General features: G+C 44.3%; 2 protein-coding genes across 9 annotated transcripts in view; one reads left to right on the forward strand and one right to left on the reverse strand.

Moving 5' to 3' along the window:
- arhgap23a (Rho GTPase activating protein 23a) overlaps positions 1–10,782 on the forward strand; it is a 114,152-nt gene extending 103,370 nt beyond the window's left edge. For all 8 annotated transcript variants that reach the window (XM_071204002.1, XM_034089147.2, XM_034089143.2 and 5 more), the window contains 10 exons: positions 1,187–1,305; positions 1,403–1,555; positions 1,691–1,769; positions 1,876–1,949; positions 2,273–2,362; positions 3,427–3,552; positions 3,692–3,733; positions 4,444–4,537; positions 6,779–6,810; positions 7,054–10,782. In XM_071204002.1, coding sequence (XP_071060103.1) covers positions 1,187–1,305; positions 1,403–1,555; positions 1,691–1,769; positions 1,876–1,949; positions 2,273–2,362; positions 3,427–3,552; positions 3,692–3,733; positions 4,444–4,537; positions 6,779–6,810; positions 7,054–8,478 — 2,234 coding nt within the window. In that variant the 3' untranslated portion in view covers positions 8,479–10,782. The remainder of the gene's footprint in view (positions 1–1,186; positions 1,306–1,402; positions 1,556–1,690; positions 1,770–1,875; positions 1,950–2,272; positions 2,363–3,426; positions 3,553–3,691; positions 3,734–4,443; positions 4,538–6,778; positions 6,811–7,053) is intronic.
- Positions 10,783–11,429: 647 nt separating this feature from the next.
- Positions 11,430–13,350, reverse strand: hexim1 (HEXIM P-TEFb complex subunit 1). The gene has a single exon (XM_034089150.2). The coding sequence runs from the start codon at positions 13,001–13,003 to the stop codon at positions 11,906–11,908; it is 1,098 nt and encodes a 365-aa protein (XP_033945041.1). The 5' UTR covers positions 13,004–13,350; the 3' UTR covers positions 11,430–11,905.
- Between the last annotated feature and the right edge of the window lie 376 nt (positions 13,351–13,726).

Consider the following 13,726-nt stretch of genomic DNA (forward strand, 5'->3'; position numbering starts at 1 on the left):
ATCAGTAAATGGGGTGTGTTCCTACCTAAACATGTGTGTGGCAGGGTGCAATCTTACCTTTGAAGCAGGAGAGGAGAGCACAGATTTTCCCTTTATTGTCCCAATCCAAAAGGTGAGATCAGTTTATTTGAAGAAAAAATAGGTCCAAACCAGTACAGAGTCTTTACCTTTTAACACATTATAATCATACAAAACATATCAAAATGGGGTTATATATTTTTTATCTAAAACCTTAATTCATATTCATTCAAAAGTCCATGTATGGATCATATATTCTGGATCGTTCTATTAACTACCAGCATAAAACCCATGTATGGATTCCGTTGGTTATAGCAACTTCCGGCATAAAACCTTACCGAGAGCCGTCTAACCCAGCTCTGAAAGACAGAGCCTACCGGGAGAGAGTATACCAGGGGTTTCCCCCCCTCTCCCCCACGAAATCCAAAAAAGCCAGTCTTTTATGCTCAAAAAACCGGATAGAAAACCCACAAACACCTCCTCTATACCCAACCAACATATTCTATTGGCTCTGGCATAAGACACACCTTCCCAAGTTTGTGTAAAACAAAACATGACTAGACATATTCTATGACTATGACATAACCACCTTTTTGAGGCCTCATGTGTTTCTGCTTAAGTCTGGAGCCCCCCTCCCTGCTGTGAGAGGAGAGGGAAGAACCTGCCCACTCTCTTATCAGAGAGCAGGGCATAAATCATTTTTAGGCCTTACACTCAACTAAACAAACCACTTTGTTTTGTTTATGCTGTAAATATAGAAAAACCTAAAATATGAAGCATTTTCATTGTGGGTTATACAAGAATATAATTGATTATATTTAATTATAACTAACTTTCGTTTTAAGTATTCAACATACTATGAAGCTCTCAACACCCTCTTTTTAAAACGCAAAGTTATCAAACAGCAACAACTAAAATTGTAAGCATACATACATATTCAAAAACCATCAAGAAGCATTCTCATTATGGGTTCATACAAGAATATGATTGATCATATATGATTTATAACTAACTTTCGTTTAAAGTATTTACTTCATACTATGAAGATCTCAACACTAGTTAAGTCTTTTTTGTATCAAAGCCTTTTGTCTTAAGTACTGGGTGCACCAAGAAGCAAATGCGGAGGCCTCATGTGACGCAGCTAACGTTTTTGTTGACCTGTCTTTAGATGAGAGCGGCCCTCCGAAGTCTCCGTGGAGCATCAACATCATGAAGAAGACGAAGAAGTCTGGCCCTAAAGCTTTTGGTGTGCGCTTGGAGGATTGTCAGCCAGGTGTAAATAATAAGGTTAGCCTCAAAATCATCCTTCATACCTGAACGTAAGAAAACAGACTTTCTCAATAAGGTTTTCAATGGGATTAAAACCTGTCTGTTTCAATCCCAGTTCATCCCGTTGATTGTGGAGATCTGCTGTGGGCTGGTGGAGGAGATGGGTCTGGAGTACACGGGGATCTACAGAGTCCCCGGGAACAACGCCATGGTGTCAAGTCTTCAGGATCAGCTCAACAAGGGCGTGGAAATCAACCCTGCAGAGGAGGTGAGGAAATACAAATACACCTGTACTAAAAGCTACTTAAAATATAAACTGCTAAAGTGACAGTTTTCATTTAACTTTACTCAACAAAGCTGAAGCCTTAGATAGTTGACCATCTCTCTCTTTTGCTGTCAACAGAAGTGGCAAGACCTCAATGTTGTCAGCAGTTTACTCAAATCCTTCTTCAGGAAACTTCCAGAGCCGCTCTTCACCAACGGTGAGTCCTAACATGTCTCAACGAGCCGTCCAAACGCATACCTGCAACAGCCAGGCATTCATATCAAACCTTTACTTGTATTCTCATATTTAAACGTACTTTACAGACAAGTACAACGACTTCATCGACGCGAATCGGATAGACAGTGCATCAGAGAGACTGAAGACCATGAATAAACTGGTACGTATTTGTCTGTGTTCATGAACAAATTTGAACAGGATAACTGACCTTTGCTTGCGTGCGTGCGCGTGTGTGTGTGCGTGTGTGTGTGTGTGTGTGTGTGTGTGTGTGTGTGTGTGTGTGTGTGTGTGTGTGTGTGTGTGTGTGTGTGTGTGTGTGTGTGTGCCTGTGTGTGTGTGTGTGTGTGTGTGTGTGTGTGTGTGTGTGTGTGTGTGTCTGTGTGTGTGTGTGTGTGTGTGTGTGTGTGTGTGTGTGTGTGTGTGAAGTCTGGCAGGTTGAACAGGCTCATCACTATTGTCATTCCTCGTGTTTGTCATTCGCAGATCAGAGACCTGCCCGATTATTATTACGACACTCTGAAGTTCCTGGTCGTTCACCTGAAGACGGTAGCCGACAGCTCAGACAAAAACAAGGTGTGTGAGAGAACACCATGACGGTGTTTTTGGGCCATTGTAGGTCAGAAACTAAAATACCTGGGGGTGGGTAATTATCTGAAGAAAAACGTTGAGCTTTCCCGAGGATAAAATGTTTAATTTACAAGAGAGAAAGTGGTAGATTTACGAGAACAATAGAGACAAATGTACTAGAATAAACATTCATTGGAGTGTTTTTGTAAAAGAAACCACATCTGGATCTGGATTAATACTGAGCAGAACCCAGAGGTATCACGCTCAGCTAAATATCTCTTAAAATGTGCCGGAAGCACTCCACGGTTTCTGCGATGACAGCTTCTTCTGGTAGCAAGTTCCACTCTCTGATTGTTCTCGGAAAGAAGGAGTATTATTTAAGAGTGTCACTAGTTGCGAAAATTCGCTCGCAGTTCAAAGAGTTGGCTTTGCGGGTTGCACTTCTTCTAACTCGCTCTAGGGACATTGATGCATCAATGGCTGAGATGTTCTGGACAATCTTGAAGAAGAGAACCAAACGAGCCAATCGCCGCCTTTCACTTAATTCCACCCAGTTCAACCGCTTGAGCATTTCTGTGACACTGCTGTCCCATTCATAATCTCCCAAATGAATCTTGCACCTCTTCTTTGTCCTGATTCCAAGGCATCGCTGTCCTTATCAGTGTAGGGTCCCAGACCGAGCTGGCGTGCTCGAGTTTAGAACGTACGAAAGCTGTCTCCTTCAGTTTCTGGGGACAGCATCCTAAACATTTCATGGCAATCCTTATTTATATTTTATTTTCTGAGTTTTTTATTTTAAATATGTATCTTCCATATCAAAGAATTTCTGAGTTTAGTCTTTTTAATTTACAATCACATTTTGTATGCAGATTTACAACTTTTGACTTTATTCTCTCTATTTTCATACATTTCAAAAATATACAACCCTTCTCTTCCGACTGTAATACAAAAAAATGTCACTTCCAATGGCCCGTTACACTGTTGTAAGAAAGAGAGCTTTTGAAATGTAATGTAAATGTAATCACTTATCACGATGATGTCCTTGGTGTTAACATGTTATCTCGGCGTAGATGGAGCCCCGTAACCTGGCTCTGGTGTTCGGGCCGACTCTGGTCCGGACGTCTGAGGACAACATGAAGGACATGGTCACACACATGCCTGATCGCTACAAGATAGTAGAGACGCTCATCCAACATGTGAGACCTGCAACACACACACACACACACACACACACACACACACACACACACACACACACACACACACACACACACACACACAAATAACCAATTATCATTTTCATGCTAAATATTTCTGTCTCTGTCATTTTGAAAGTGCAACTGGTTTTTCGCTGAGGAGCAAGACGAGGATGAAAAGGTATGCATCCCATAATGTTTCTTTATATTTGCAGATTAAAGGTCTTAATAAAATAATCTAAAGACTCAGTTTAGGATGTACAGTAGCTCTGAAAACCTGTAAGTAATGTGCGTTGTTTTGTGTGCCACTTAATGATCTGAGACAGGTTTCAAGTTGGTGTGAAATAACTAGAGTAAAAGCTCAAAAACGATTCTGTCACGAGTTATGAAATATAATTAACTCTCCTCATATTCTACTGCTGCAAACCGCTTTATTTACTCTTGTTTTAAGATGAGGACATTAAAAAAGTCTTATAAATATTAATATAACAAAATACAATAAACCACAAGAAAACTTGCCACAGTTACATATTCTTTCCTCATGTTTAATCTGAGATAAAACGACTGTTGTAGTTTATTTACTGTGCCGAGTAGTTAGCCACTATAACTCAACTATTTACAGTTCATTTCAAATGTTTTTTCAACATTAGTGCTGTTTAATAAAACCAATAAGTCACTCTGCTGTTGACACATAACCAACGTGGCTTTACATTTGAATTGCTGTTTTAAATGTGTGGTTGAGAGCATAAACAAAACATTGCTTACATCAAAATCTGTATCTGTAAACATATCATATCTTTGAGGACGTCAGTTCCCTTCCCTGCACGCTGTGAAAGTGATCTGCTTGAATTCTCAGTAAGTAACCATTTTCTTTCTTTCTCTTCCATCCAGACGCCGGTGGACACGCAGGACGTGCAGCCCGCCCCCAACATCGACCACCTGCTGTCCAACATCGGCAGGACGTGTCTGCTCGGGGAGGCGTCAGGTGAGCGCTGCTAACTGCTCTTAGTCAACGAGCGTACGACTTGCAACAAACCGTCCAATAGCATTGTGGGCAGTTATAATCAAAAGTATTGCTGCTTTCAGTCTATAGCTGTAAGTAGGGAATGTCCCAGTAGTGTGCCATTATTACATCCTTTGGCTCCAGTGAGAGGAAACAACTGTCAGATCTTATTTACGTTTATTCCGAATTGAGACTTAATTGTTATGAATCTTTGAAACCACTGAAGATAGAACTCTTTAAAAAAAACCTGTTTAAAAAGAAGTCATCTCTATTGTAGACATAGCCATGGCCTGGCTTGAGAATTCTAGAGCCTCCTTGGAAGATTGTTCAAGTTTAAACCCAGAATTCCCTTCTTTTGGACAGAACTTGAAGGCAGCATGAGCAACAGAAGTCTTAGACCTGTTCGCCCTCGTAATGTTCTTGTGTTTAATAGTGTGCCTACACTCTCTTCTCTCTGCTGACCTCTTTGTTTCCAATACGTTGCTCACCTTTCACTTTCTCTGTACGTTTCTGCATTTCCTTCTCTTAGCTGAGCCTGTGGAGCAGCCACTGCGGTAGGACGGGAACTCCCCTGGCTGTGTGTGTGTGTGTGTGTGTGTGTGTGTGTGTGTGTGTGTGTGTGTGTGTGTGTGTGTGTGTGTGTGTGGGTGTGGGTGTGTGTGTGTGTGTGTGTGTGTGTGTGTGTGTGTGTGTGTGTGTGTGTGTGTGTGTGTGTGTGTGTGTGTGTGTGTGTGTGTGTGTGTGTGTGTGTGTGTGTGTGTGTGTGTGTGTGTGTGTGTGTGTGTGTGTGTGTGTGTGTGTGTGTGTGTGTGTGTGTGTGTGTGTGTGTGTGCAAAATCAATCCGTGCCTCATTGTGAAAGTGAAATAATGTGTGTGTGTGTGTGTAGGTGAGAGAGACTGAGTGTTGGTGATGGTGTGTGTCTCCATGGTCTCCGTTACCCTCCTTAGAGTCAGCGTCTCCTCTCAGGCTCTGTAAGAACACGCCACTTCAGTCTGACTAATGAATTAACGGCTGACTGGATGCTCTCCGTCTCTTAAAGCTGCTGTACCTGACACTGGAGTGTAAACAGTGGTCTGTCACTGAGAGACCACCCCCTCACTATGGATCCTGTAGTCAAGCACTGCACTCCACTCACATTTCAGTCCGATCATCAGGCTCCTAACGCACGCTGAGCTCCAAAGGGACTCTAGGTGGCGCCAATTCCTTTTTTTATTACTGTTGAATTTCCAATAAAAACTTAAGTTTAGGTTCAAATGAATATTAAAAGTAGCTCACGTGTGATGTCTGCAAAGAAGAAGCCAAGTCTATTTAATTAGCCAAAGGTCCCGAGCAAATATATGCCTGAAAGGGCTTGACAATATCAATTTGTATTCTACATTTTTTGGTATGGCATAAAAATCAAGGGGTATATATTATGTAAACAGATGTAATTAACCTACCGACAAACAGAGATATCATTTAGATCAGATCACAAAAAATCTATAAAAATAGGATTTAAGGGGTATACAGGAGAAACGTTGGTAAAGAAAACCTCACTGATTCAGAGTAAAGCTGAACAGTTAATCAGAATATGGGCGAGGGAACAATCCAAATACCAGAGGGTGCAAAAATAATGATTCAAGTTTGTCAACTGTCTGTTAGTACAATCTAGAGCCTCTTAAACTCCAAACATGTTCTAATCATGCACTTAGTGAAAGAAAGCAGCTTGTATCCTGTGTTGGTGTGTCTGTGAGGGAATGTGTGTCAAAATGATTTCTGCCATCACGCCTCCGATCTCTGCCTCCTGTCACTGATTGGTTGTCATCAGTGTGATGTCGGTGTTGTCGTCGGTGTGTGCCGTGGTTTCCTAACGCCTCAACACCAAACCCTGCTTCCCCAATCATTGTTTCTCCTTCACACGTCTACATGTGTGTGTTGGTGTCATGATCGGACGGCACAGAGGAAAATGAAGAGAGGAATTCATCTTTTAATTTATATTTTTTTGCAATCAGGGAAGGGGGAAAAATACTGAGACTTTCAAGCATGTTCTGATGTCACAGCAGGTGCTCTCCTATTAACAGCTGATGGGAAACACCTGCTGCTACATCAACAATTAAATAGTGCAGAAGCAGTTCCCTTTGATTTGTGATGTATTCGATACACCGCCTGCCTCTGTGCCCTCCTGCATGATTTGCCTTTGGTAAACTTCAATGGTTCTGACCTATTTTTATTTCGTCCCCAGACTCAACCAACAGTGACTCAGCCAAATCAAAGGTAATGTCTTTTACATGATGTTATGCTGAAAAGTTAGATCCTGCAAAAATGTATGAAAGTAAGTCTTTTTTTAATGTTGAAATACACATAATAAGTGATCATTAATATAATAAGTATGATTATATTGTATTTATTTGTATTGCCTTCCCATTGATGCCATAGTAGTTAAGCATATACCAGTATTGAGAAAATGTAGTGTTATGTATCAACGTGTCACGGTAACCTTTTATTTATTTTTTCCAGGGGTCGTGGGGGTCAAAGAAAGACATCACATCCAAGGACTTCCTGGCTCTGTCCATCATGTCAGCTGTCACGGGCCGCAAACGCAGGAAGCGCCACAACGCCCGCCGCGTGGGCAGCAGCACTGACGACGACTCGGAGCACGAGCCAATCAAAGCCGGACATTTAGTGGCAGGGGGGGAAGAGGGGGCGGGCTTGCCGGAAGGAGACACTGCGCCTCGAGCAGAGGGAGAGGAGGACGACGATGAAGAGGAAGAAGAGGAAGACCAGGAAGTTGTAGAAAGCGGAGTGAAAGAGGTGGTAGGAGAGCAGGTGGTGACGGTTGATCCCGGCCGGACGTGCAGTAAAGAGGAAGAGGAGGCAGGAGGAAGGCCGGCAGCCACGTTGCTGCTAGAGGAGGAGGAGGTCCGGGTGGAGGTGAAGGGGCCGCCGTGGAGAGCTCCAGAGGACGCTCGCTCTATTGTTTCCGGTTACTCCACCCTCTCCACGTTGGGGCGGAGCCTGGGGTCCGAGGGGAGGGGGGGCGATGCTGATGACGAGCACAGCGAGCTGGTGAGCGAGACGGACAACGAGAGCGGCTTCGCCTCGCGCTCCCTCACCCAGGAGAGACCGGAGAAACACCCGACACCACCCGTGAACACGCAGGCGGCCCCCCGCAGCTTCCTCTACACCCACTACAAGGCCCCTGCCCTCTCACCCACAAACCTGCTGGCCCCGCCCACAGCACTTACACACACGCCAGACTCTGCAGACAGGAGTGAGGGAGAGGCGCGGTCCACCACACCTTCGTCCTCCTCCTTCTCCTCCTCCTCCACCACTCACAGACTGCACTCGCGGCCTTCCTTCAACTCCCACAAGCTGATCCAGTGCGACACCCTGGCCAGGAAGAAGCTGAAGTCTGAGAAGGGGAAGGCTCGGTCCCTGGACCTGCTGGAGCTGCAGGCCGCCGTGGCCGAGGCCCACGCTGCTGGCTCTGGGTCAGATGGTACGTCCAGAGCGAGGAGGGAGACCTCCAGAACTAACCCCTCCTCCGGCAGCAGTCAGGAGAGCCTGCACCCGGCCCGGCTCAAACCCTCCCTGCCCCCCAGCGAGGCCTCCTCCTTCACCCCCACCGGCCCTGGGGGCAGGTCTCTGGCGGATCAGGTCCGCGCCCGCCTGCTGGGCTCGGCCGACGACCTGCGCAGCGTGGGACTGAGGAAACCACTCTCACCAGAGACCAGGAGGAAGAGGAGGGCCTGGCGCAGACACACGGTGGTGGCCTCCCCAACAGAGATCTCTGAGAAGAGACCCCCGCTGACCGTCAGTGACTTCCCCCTGTCCCCCATAACTCAGAACCAGATGAAAACACTGCCTCGGGACGCAGAGGGGCTTGAACAAGAACCGGCGACACGTCAAGCCCCCACCTCCAGATTCCACCAGTACCTGTGAGCCCCTCTAGCCGAGCCGCTGACTGCAGGTCAGTAGGCCGGCAGCAGCGTCAACATGGTTGTGGTTAATTGCCAGGTGCAACACAGTGTACCAATGAAGAGCAGCCCACCTTCTTCTTTTCCATTAGCTCCATTTGCATGGCGAGGGGCATTCCAGGGTTGCCAAAGCTTTTCTTTCCATATGTGTGCTTTTACAGAAATAAAACGGAAACAGACCTCACCATAATCACTGTTACAGCCAAGAATTCCCATACTAGTAATGACCAGTCATCCTTCCCCTCTTCTCTAGCGTACTTCTAAAAAGACATACATCCATTAAAATCCAAGTGGACGCTGAAAAGGCAACGTCCCACTGAGAAAAAGATGCTTCTGGTCAAAGAAGGGTTTAACAGTAACTGTTACAAAGTCTTCTCTGAACCGACTGCAGTGAGCCACACGAGACAGCCTCACACAATTACAGAACAGGTCATTGGTTGTTTAAAAAGCATTTCAAGAGGGAAGTCAAATGATTTTTTATATCAGTTTTTGTATTTTGTCTCTCCTCAGACCACGGACACTGTAAGACATTTATATTCCAAACAACAGACATAGTCGGACACAAACACACTCGTGTCTCGTTGCTTGTTAATACTGTTAATGTGTTCATATCTGAGCGTGCAGGTGTTTGTGTTGAGCAATTTTGTAACATTTGTACAAAGCCTTGTTAAGTTAACCTTGTAAATATAAATATTATGTTATCATATTTGTTTTTTTTAGTTCCTTTTTTATGGTTTACAAAAGTGCTAAAAAAGTGCACAGTCATTTCTTTCAAGATGTTACTTGAAATGTTTCCCTTAATATATTCTTTTTTTTATATTCAATATATATATTATATATATTTTGTATTAAAGTTTAAAAAAAATATGTTTATTGTGATTTCACCTCTTGGGTGTACCGGTTCACAGGAGATAAGATAAACCTGTTCCTTATGTCCTCAAAGATGGCCTTCCTCTCTGATTCTCAGCACTGTGCAGCAAACCTTTATATTATAAGACTATACTTCCAACAATGTTGCATCAACATGTACACAAACGATCTACATGTAGCAAATAGAAATCTGGTCATTATTACAATATCATTTGAAGGCAGCTACACTTTGATAGCTGACCTCATCGTATGTCTGGGATGTCTGAGCATTGCCTCTTCAGATCTGCTCATATTTGCTGAGCTCAAGACAAAGAACGTTCTTTCTTGTTAAAGAGAGGCTTGGGGCTGTTTAGCAGGCTTTGGAAATATTGTGTAGGACATACAAGTCGCTACATTTTCACCTCTGTTAATGGTGATCTTTGTGTGTCTCACCACATACCCCCCGAGGGTTCATGTCTCTGCAGGTGTATTACCTTGGGGTTCCATACGGTCTGAGAAGTCCTCCCTGTCTGGGGGAATGGTACATTTGAGGAAAAGGAGTACAGAATGTTTTCATCTGTCATCTCCATTTCCCATTCAAACAGGAGGCGCAACTTCCAAAGTCATGGGACTCGCTTTCATCTGACCAAATAACCCAGTGAGAAATAATAATAATAATAAATGATGAGTTATAGTCTTGTCTTACCTCAAGATTTTTTCTACAAAGTGCCTGATTTCTGGAATGTGTTTTTGTTCTGCAGTGCCATGGTCTGTTCTTATCTTTCCGTTTCCTTTGGTTCGTTCCTGGGTCTCCGCCCTCCTCTCCTGTGGTTGATGGTATAACTAAGGCACTGACCCAAAGATGTGTACATTTAATACAAGGGGTCTATTTGTGAGGCTGTTATTTAAAATAAAATAATTAAAAAGCACACGTCAAGCCAAGGACATGTCTATGCACTCTCTTTGCCTTTAACACAGGCATTAACAGATATCACCACTGCTGCAAAGAGGGAAGATGCATAGTTCTCTCTCCGCTGCTTTTTTAACAGACCGAGGTCCTATCTCTGCCTAGTTGATCCAGTGTGTGAATATGGTACACCTTACAAGCCCTACCCTGATCCGGCATTAGCTCATGTCAGACAACCATTTCTTAGATAAACCAACAGCCCAAGAAAACTCAACAAGTCAGTGTGTTGTGATTTTTATCCAATGTCTCGTATTTTAAAAATCGTTTTTGTACATACTATCTTAATATGTAACATATTGTATTGTGTACATTTGGAATTGCTTTTTGAGTATACCTAATATGAAAATGACTGGACTTAAAAAGGTTGTCCGCCTGAAACCATTTCCCTCATGGCTGTGTGCTTTAAAGCAAGGTTATATGATGTAAATAAACAGAACTATGTTTAAAGAAAAATGTTCACATGTGTATTTGTTTTTAAGGATTTTGTAACACTAGCCCATCGACTGTATATATAAAGCACTAGCCCAGGGAGAGTGAGGCTCATGTTTAGCAGCAGCAGCAGCAGCAGCTTAATATAGCAGCTGAATGCCGCCCTCTGGAGGCTGCAGCTAGAAACGTCTCTCCAGGCCAAATGGCACAGATTCCCTCTGCACAAGAAAGAAACTTCATCCAAACTACTGGGGCTCTGCATCTTAACTTATTCATAGGTTCATATGTATACAATCTGTTCAAATTAGTGATACTAGGAATCTATTGACAATCGATAGTTAATATATATAAAGCTATAAACACAATTTGCAACATTAAGCTTTTATAGTTCTCTTGTGTTGCAGAAAACCCATTTATGCATTTCATTTAGAACATCCTTCCTCAGTGGATTAAACGCGAGTGGGTTAACCTTCATAAAGAGCATCTCCATCATATCCCATCCCCCCACCCCCTTCTGCTATGTCGTGCATTATTCTCTTCAAGGCCCATATCTGTCTGGCACATTTCAGGGTCCTTTAAGGAAAGCTTTATGATTATTGGTTTTGCTGACAAAGGCAAGTCGCTTTGAACCACTTCCTGTGTTTTAGAGCAGCCTTTACAACACAACAAAATACATTTCAAGGTTTTATTGAACTTATGTTAACACACAAATGTTAGAAATATTAATTCCGGAATTTATTTTTGCAAAACATTATCGGCGAGCTGACCCAATAAGCTGTCATTTGGTATTCATGTTTTGGAGGAGAATGCAACAAAGGATGTTTTTTTGTTTACTTCCGAAACGGAACAGTTTATGTTAATGGAAAACTACAGAGTTGACCCAGGAAACAAACACACATATTCTCGTATTGTCAGATACATTCCCTTTATAAAAAGAAACTTATTTTGAAATATTTACATTTATTCTTGGAAAACAACATTTGAATAGGCCCAAACAGAAAATAAACTATTGCATTACAATGCAAGGACACGTCTTCCAAATGACAAACTGATTACAGAAAACTGATGACAAATAAAAAAAAAAAAAATCAGCAGTCCCATATGTTACCTTTTTGAGGGGGGGTTTTCCCCACTTCAATTGTGTCCATTACTTTGTAGCGACCCTGTCATTGGTGGGCTGGCTCTGAAGGAGCTCCGTGTTTTGGGCCCTCAGTCTCTCCAGCTCCTTCTCCATGTCTCCCAGCCGGACCAGGGGGCTCTCCCCGACCGGGCCAGCGGGCTCCACGGCGCGCCGCAGCCGGTTGTTCTCCTCCTCCAGCCTGGACATGCACTTCTCCAGCTCCAGGTACTCCTGCACCAGCTCCTGCTTGGTCATATTCTGCAAGCTCTCGACGTGGTACATCTCGTAGGTCTCAGAAAAGTCTCTCTGGAGAAACTCGCCACCTGCATTTCCAGGTCTCCCGATACCGTCGCTGCCTCCCCCGCTGCCGTCATCTTCGTCCTCCTCCTCGTTATCAAATAAGTCCTCCTCGCTGCCCGTGTCCTCCATGCGGGTCCCGACCCCTGAGGTCCGTCTGACCCCGGTCTCGGTGTTGAGGTCGGGCTCCTCTCGGTCATGCTCGTCCATCAGGAACTGGGTGGTGTTATAAGGGGCCACTGGGAGCCCTTTGGCGAACATCTCCTCTCTCAACCGAGAAGCTCTGGCCGTCTCTTTCTCCTCCAGGGCTTTCCTTTCGTCCCAGTTAAGTTTGTAATAAGGCTTCCAGTTGCGCTTCTTCCTGGTGGTCCTGCGCCTGTGCCTCTTCTTGCCCAGACGCGCATCCAAACCAGTGTCAGAGTCGATATGACTATCATCTTGCACCTGGTTTAAAGTCTCTCCCAGTGGGCTATCTTCGCCGTTTTTCCCCTGCGCGATGTGATTACCGTTACCCGCTGCATGGACATCGGGTTTCTGATGAGACTGGGCAGCAATCGGGCACTTTGAGAGCTCGTTTCCGGCAGCTGAGGCAGGGCACACCTCCCTCTGTCCGCCTTTCATTTGCCACAACTTGTCTGTGTTGATATCCCCACACTTCTCCGCCCGCTGCTGCTGCTGCTGCTTTTGGTCCCTCTGTCGCCCCCTGTTGCCGTTCTCTGGTCCACCACGGCTTCTGGCTGGGAGATGCTTCAACGCGTCTCCGCTGCTCCCACCTGATGGGCTGCCGAAAGTTTTCAGGTGATGGGTCTGCTCCGCTGGATCTGTCATCCTGATGTTCCGCTACGATGGTCCCACTCTAGTACATATTAGATCATGTCCTCTCCCTCAAAAATGATCTTCAAAGTTCGTTAAAAGACGTTAAACTAAATTTTAACAAAAATGTATGTATTCCAGAATCACCCAAAAATCATTAATAAAGGACGTTTACGTTTTGACGTTTCAAAACAAACTCTCGCAAAATTAAAGGAAACTTCTCTACAGTAAACACTTGTTACTTCTCCGAGGGTTTGTCAGAGCAACTGTCGCTAACTACCATTAACTGTTTCGATGCTGTCAGGGCTATCTTTCAGCGGGAGACGACGTTTCACCGTCACAACAGTGTCCAGTGTGCTGCTCAAGAAGAGAGAGCTCGTGTTTTTATAGCAGCTCCGCCTCTTGCCGTGCGCATGCAGCTGTTTGTAACGCGCGTTGGATTGTGGGATATGTTGTTTTGAATTCAATCTAGCACTGTCGGAGGCCTACAAACCAAACTACATATTCCACAAGTCTACGATAACTGACGAGGATTTTAACCAATCTATTGAGCACGATAAAGCCCACCCTTCTCTTTGTTGATTGGACAAGAGGGTAACTTTGCTGTTGCTAAGCTTCAAGTATTTTTTGATTCGACAATCCATGGGTCAATCATAAACACGTAATCCACACCAAGAAAGCAGTCCGGTATATTTTAAGGACGATACCATCTACACAATAAAGGGGTAAAACTACTTA

This window comes from Pseudochaenichthys georgianus, chromosome 8, assembly GCF_902827115.2.
Source record: "Pseudochaenichthys georgianus chromosome 8, fPseGeo1.2, whole genome shotgun sequence".
NCBI classification, from domain to species: Eukaryota; Metazoa; Chordata; class Actinopteri; order Perciformes; family Channichthyidae; genus Pseudochaenichthys; species Pseudochaenichthys georgianus.